General features: G+C 39.9%; 1 protein-coding gene across 1 annotated transcript in view; it reads right to left on the bottom strand.

The window, feature by feature from the left end:
- The window catches only part of Cep97 (centrosomal protein 97), a 27,297-nt gene extending 23,863 nt beyond the window's left edge, over positions 1-3,434 (bottom strand). The window contains exons 1-3 of the mRNA XM_012515870.2: positions 3,169-3,434; positions 1,102-1,244; positions 82-240 (exon numbers count right to left, since the gene is read on the bottom strand). Coding sequence (XP_012371324.2) covers positions 82-240; positions 1,102-1,244; positions 3,169-3,361 — 495 coding nt within the window. The 5' untranslated portion in view covers positions 3,362-3,434. The remainder of the gene's footprint in view (positions 1-81; positions 241-1,101; positions 1,245-3,168) is intronic.
- Between the last annotated feature and the right edge of the window lie 3,517 nt (positions 3,435-6,951).

Below are 6,951 nucleotides of genomic sequence, written 5' to 3'. Positions count from 1 at the left end.
TAGATTTCTATACTGTTTGGTTTTGTTTTTATTTAACAGAAAACAGATTTGTAATTTCTAATTACCAAAAACAAAACTTACTTTGAGATTATTTCCTGCCAAATTCAGCCATTCCAAATGTACTAGTTCCTTTAACCCTTCCACATAGCCAATGCTATTATGAGGCAAATTTAATACACGGAGCTGGCTAAGTTTGGCCACACCCATCATCCTCACCAGCCGATTATTGGCCACTGACAACTGGAAAAGAAACACATCATTATTCCTAGGAACAATGTACTACTTTCACACTATGATGGGTACAAAAATGTAAAAATCCGAACAAGCAAATACTGTTTTTACTTTTCACATTTATTACCGATATCCATCATCCACAGAATAACTATTAGCTATTTGTTGTTCTAAGCAACAGCTGACTGATCAGACCTCCTGCAACTAGATACTGAAGACCCTTTTAACATACCAATAAGAGGAAACATAAGCAAAAACAGGGTTCCTGTAATGTCTTAGCCAAAATCTCAGAACAGGGCCAGGCAAATAAAATATAAACATTTCTTAAATGAATGAACTCTTCACTCCCAACACTAGGCAAAAAGTTAGCAACACAATATTTCTCCAACATAAAATGTTTTCTTTCCTTAACAATGCTTCTTTTTCTAGTCTACTCTATAAGCACAGCATTGGTGGTTCAGTGGTAGAATTCTCTAGTCTACTCTAAATTTTATTTATTTATTTATTTATTTGAGAGAGAGAGAGAGAGAGAGAGAGAGAGAGAGAGAGAGAGAGAGAGAGACAGAGGCCAGCTCAGCCCACCAGGGGGCAGGGCTGGCTGGCATGTGGTGCTGGGGGATTGAACCGGTCCCTGATGCTTTTGCTAAGCTTGTTCTAAGTAGGTGCTTTAGACCACTGAGCCATCTCTCCAGCCCTCTAGTCTACTCTAAATGTAGCATTTGTGTTCATCTTCAGGAGAGACTGTCAGGTAGAAGTTTAAGGCAACATTTGCTGCTTTCCAGGACTCAAGGGTTACTTGTGGTCAAAACACTTCATTGTTTTAATAATGAATTAATGCTATGTAACTATCCTCCAGATAGCAACACTCACCTGTATTAATTGTTTGCATTTTTCCAGATTTTCCAATTTAATAATCTGATTTTTGTCCAGAATCAAGGTGTGAATATCAGCTTCACATGGTAAGTTTGGACCTAGTTTCTGTAGTCCTTGCCCCGACCAATTGACCACTGATCCTTGAAAAGACATGATTTGTTAGGAAAACAAATGTAAAAGCTGAGCATAGAGATGGAATTATACTAATGAAATCTCTATGTTATAAACCATTAGAGCACAATCAATATCAAGATTTTAAAACTAAACCAATCTTGACTTCTAAATAAGCAGATTTAACTATTCATTTTCCTCAGAAATATCAAGTTACAACTAGACTTGTGACATTTTAGTCAAGTCTGTATGATGTAATACTTTGGAGTTGTTCACATATAAAATTTACTTCCATATTTTCTAAGTAACAATGGCATTTTAAAACTAGAAATGAATTTTTCCTAGAAATCAACTTGCTCATAACCAACCATAGGTATGTCCTAAAGTGCCCAAACCACTTTCAAAATCAAAGTATACTTCAATTAATTCATACATAAAATAGAGTAACACACGTGTTCCACTAGTGAGGATTTTTTTTTTTCTTGCAGAACCAAGGATTGAATTCAGGTCCTTGTGCTTGCCAGGCAAGCACTTATTCTACTGAGCTATCTTCCCAGCCCCCCACTAGTGAGGATTAAGAGACACTACATAACAAGGCTTCAGCTGGATCTTGGCATACAGTAGTTACAAAGTTCTTCAGTACCACATTAACAGACATTCAGATCCTGGCTCTACCACTTAACCATCATCACAGTATCCTGGGCAAGTTACTGTTCTTACTGGCTCATTTTTCTACTTTGTACAAACAGAATGATGATACCTGCATTATATACTATATGTTCTAAACAGAAAAATGAAATAATGCAAAAAAATAAAAAAGGAAAAGAAGAAATATTCAAAACGTATTTGGATCATAAAAAGTGGCTCTCTAAATGTTACCTGCTGTTAAACTGCCTGGGTGAATCAGAAACTTTGGTTAAGGAAAGCAGTTATTAGAGAGGGGCGGGACCAGAGGAACTGCCAATTTCAAATGTATACCCAGTTTAGGGGCTGCTGCGGGAAAATACTTAGATGAGATCGTCTTTGGGTGGTTTTCTGCGTTTTTTATTTTTTACATTTTATTTTTTTATTTTTAATGGCCCTTAGCGTGTGAGGAGTCGGGAGCACCTCTGAAAATCTGAAACTGTGAGAATCCAGAAAAAGTGCACTCAGCCTTCTAACACTATTTCAAAAGATGGACAGATCTCTGGTAACTATCGACCCAGTCCTCTCAAGAACTGACGGATCCCAGGTAATCAGCCAATGATGTAGGGGAAGAGGAGCCTCCACTCCTGCCCTGTCCCCCTGTCCAGACCGCAGCTATCCAGCCTCGGAGCCGTAACCAAAACAAAAGGAGCTCCCGTCCGGCGCCCTACAGAAGACGTCCCCTGCCACAGCAGTAACCACGCCCCTTGCTCAGCTATCCATGGTCAAACATAATAGCAGGACCAGGAAGAGACCCGAGGGTTGTGGTTCACCCGGGGTGGAATTTTATCACGGCCACTTGGCCACTGCAAGGAAGACTTGGGTCAACGAAGCGCAGTCTGAGGAAACACTTCGTGAGCATGCTATGAACTGAAGTGGAAAGGGGACACCTGAAGCACAAGCGACAGGATGCCGATCTCCCCCGGGTATGCCTCAAAGTAAATGTCCAAGAAGGTCACCAAAACCCACCGCCCGGACAGGCTAGAGAGCGCGGGACTTGGCGGGGGGGAGCCCCCCGCCGGGCATCGCGAAGGCTCTTGGTAGCTGAAGTCCCTAGTCCGGCTATCTCAACGTCCCTGTGGGGCTGAACAGCGAGCGGAGACTACAACTCCCAGAAGGAAGCGCGCCCCCGAGACGCCCACAGCTCCGCATCAAAAGAACTGGTCCAGAACTGCCCCTCCGAGTCCACGTTTCTTTTCTCTGCCAGGCAACTATTTAATTCGGTTCCTTGAACTAAACCGTGGCACTCAGGGGTGGGGACTGCCTTACCTTCTCCGGGAGGCAAAGCCGAGTCGGCGCGCGCCACCGCCATACTTGCCGCTTGGTAAGAACACCAGGCAACCGTCCTCCCGTGCTCTGTGGAGCTTGGAGTCTGCAGGAGGAGCCGGAAACTACAACTCCCAGGATGCACTGCAGCGGACGGCCCAATTGGCTGCCTAAAGATGTGAACCCCGCCTCGCATCTAAGAGGGGTAAGCTCGGGAACGCTTAATCAGCTCCCTTATTTGATAGGTAAACCAACTACCTTGTTAGGTGATTATTTCACGCCCTGTTCAAGTGTTTGTGAAATTTGATACTTTTATCATTGGGAAGCCCATAAGGACGTTACTTGAGGCTGGCTGGGGATATAGCTCAGTGTTACAGCGCCTGCCTTAAAACGCAAGGTCTTGAGTTCCACACCGAAGAGGAGAAAAGGGGCGGGAGGCCTTTACTTAACCAAATTTGATAGTTCATTGTTAGAAGTCTCTAGAGGCTGCCCCCTCTTTTGACAATTCTGAGTGAGTTGAAAGTTTTCAGATCTGCTATAGGAAACACAACAAACTTGTTGAGACAGTAAAAATGAATATATCTTATTTGAAATTTTTATCTAATTAAAATGATTTAAAGAATGCTGAATTAAAAATTTGCATGCCATATTTTTAAGCTTTTGTTCTTCCATATTTAACAAAGTTTGATCTGGGAAATATTTAATAAATACAAACCTAGAATCGTTTCCGGAGCATTCAAAAGAAGATTAAAAAGTTATGTCTCTAAACTCAGGAGTTAGGGGCTGGGGAGATGGCTCAGTGGAATAAGCACTTCCCTGGCAAGTGCAAGGGCCTGAGTTCAATCCTCGGTTCCAAAAATAAATAAATAAACTCAGGAATTACATTAGCCAGTTGAAGAAATGTAGGATCACACTTTTGAAGTAACTTACTGGCTAAATGTATGAATGTAACTATAAACTCAGTAAGATTTCAAGAGATGGAGAAGGAAAGGAAAACTATAATTGTCAGAGGAGACTTGATAGGGGAAGTGACCTGGAGACCCTAAAACAGGTCAGATGTGAGTGACAGGAAAGATGACAGCACCATGGCTGAGAAAGTAAACTATTCTCACAGAAAGTGAGAAACAAACCTGGCAGTACCACTGAAGGTACAAAGGATCTTCCACTTTCTCCTACAACTCACATGCTTCTCCTCTTTCTGAAATCCAATCTCCAGAGTCTCTGATGATCAGAGGAAATCCAATAACTCACTCAAGCTTCTAGATTTTCAGGCATATTATTCTGTGAGGATCCTCTGCACTTCACTCTCCCTCTTTCACTGTCTCCTTTTCTGTTTCACACTAGTTTTTTTTTTTTCACACTAGTTTAATGGGAAGACAATTTCCAATTTATGAAAAGAAAATAAGGATTATTTCCCCCAATTGCTAGAAGACCCTTTACCTACAGAACATAGTGTCTAGTGTGCAAGAATAAATCAAACCCTCCCCCTAATCCTTGTTCTCTGAATCAACCTAATATATATAACATAATATATAATATGTTAATATATATATATATATAACATTCACCAAAGAACAATGGTATTTCTTTGGGAATAGCCCGGATTTATCATGGAGCCATGCATGCCATAATAAAACATGGCCATAACCCCAGACTAAACCTCTTAACCTCTTAGTCAACCCCCATCATCTTTCCCCACATCTCAGCCCATACATATTCAGCAATAGCTAAAACAGATTTTTGTCTGGTTCACCAGTGCTGGGATCCTGAGGAAAGAGGGTGGAAGGACTCTTTTTACAGGAATAGCTAAGCATAGTCATGGCTCTAAAACAGAATGGCCATATGCTCCTGGGAAAGTTCCCATATGCCCAAATGACCCAGAAACACTTCAGAGTCACAGCATAGAATTTCTTTTACATTTCAGGTATTTTGTAGGTGTGACTGGAAAACATGGTGACTATTTAAATTAAAATTTTAGTTAGTAAAAGATACATTGACTTAATCACCCTCTCTTCAAACATGCTTAGCCCATTGTTCTCAGCACTTTCTGAAGTAGTTCTGGAAATCCTCTTTCATGTCTTTAGTTGTAATGTTGTGGCTGCCTCAGTATCCTAAACTGATTCAAAACTTTTACTTTTCATGGTCATTCCGACTTTGTAGAAGAAGCAGAAGTGGCACAGTGCCAGATCTTATGAACAAAGTGAGTGAATACACAGTAATGTTCTATGAGCCTGCTTTTTTGTTGGATGGCATCAGCAGCAGTGTTCACCATATATATATATTTTTAATCACATCTTGTAAAAACACCAAAGACTTCCAGATCTGCTTTCTGAAAGTGATTAGAACAATGCACTGTCTTTGTAGCAAGGGAATATTTTGAGTGAGATTAATGACAGCATGTCTTTTCCAAAACATTCACCATAAACATATTCACCTTAAAAAAAAAAAAATACCTCATACGTCTAAAATCAAATGGCTGGGCTGGGAGATGGCTCAGTGGAATAAGCACTTCCCTGGCAAGTGCAAGGGCCTCCGTTCGGTCCCCAGTTCTGCAATAAATAAATAAATAAATAAATAAATAAATAAAATCAAACTGCTACCCTTTAAGTTGCCTCATTCCATATATAGCTAAACCTCAAAAGTTCTGACCAAATTGAAGTATTGTACTAAAAACCTCAAACCTCTTTTTTATTTTTGCAGAACCAGGGATTGAACTCAGGCCCTTGCTCTTGCCAGGAAAGTGCTTATTCCACTGAGCCATCTCCCTGGCTCCTAAACCTCAAACCTCTTAATAGGGTAGAATTGCTGCAGCAGGCTCATGACCTACAAAAAAAAGACTCATTTCTATACACACAGGATATCTGATCACCAGCAGCTGATCTTCCTAACTCCTATCTGCCAGCTCTAATTTACCTGCCTACAGTTACAGGCATGATCTAAGTTAACAGTGCCTTTTTATTGTATGAGTCCCTTCCTGAAAACCTTCCCACTTGAGAAACCAAAAGTGTAAATAAGGACCAAAATGTATAATACATACTATGAAATAGGAAGAAAATCTTCAAACGGGGACAGTAACAAGGTGAGAGGAGGGGGAAAGGAAAGAAGGAAAATGTAAAAAAAAAAAAAAAAAAAAGGAAATGAGAAAAAAGAGAAAACATGAGAACAGTTTGTAAATGGAGGAGGGGAGGAAGGGATTACAGGAAGGCAGAGGAATGGGGACAAAGATAGGTAGAGATTCTCTACATTAATGTGATATATGTTACCAACAAAATCTGATTTAAAAAATAACTAAAGCTCACTGTGATTTAACACCCTGGGGGAAAAAAATCCTACTTGAAATTCAACTTTCCAAAGGCCAACCATGAATCAGCCTGACCACACTTCCCACCATTCACTCCCCTAGTTTTTACTTGATGTTTTTGAGGGGTTGACACAGAAAAGCTTATATTTTATAAAAGTTAAATTGCTCATATAACAAGGATAAATTGGCAAGTAGAACAGTGGCAGGAAGGAAACTGTTGTAATAGTGGGTGTAACTTTCAACAGAAACATTTCAGGGAGTTACTATATACTGGTTTAAATAACACAACGTTAAAAAACTAGGTAGAAAAAAACTGGAGCAACATTTGTGCAGGGTGCAGTTTACAAAATGCAAGTGTTTTTCTTTTTGTTGTATTTCTACCTAGGACTAAATTTATATTCGAAAGAAGTAAATATAGCCTGTTAGTTTCCTTATTAACATAAATAATTATACTGTAAATTTTTTTTTAAATTTTATTTATTTGT

Source organism: Octodon degus, unplaced genomic scaffold, assembly GCF_000260255.1.
Source record: "Octodon degus isolate 3935 unplaced genomic scaffold, OctDeg1.0 scaffold00081, whole genome shotgun sequence".
NCBI lineage: Eukaryota > Metazoa > Chordata > Mammalia > Rodentia > Octodontidae > Octodon > Octodon degus.
The sequence above is the reverse complement of the archived record's forward strand: the minus strand, read 5'-3'. Positions and strand labels throughout refer to the sequence as shown.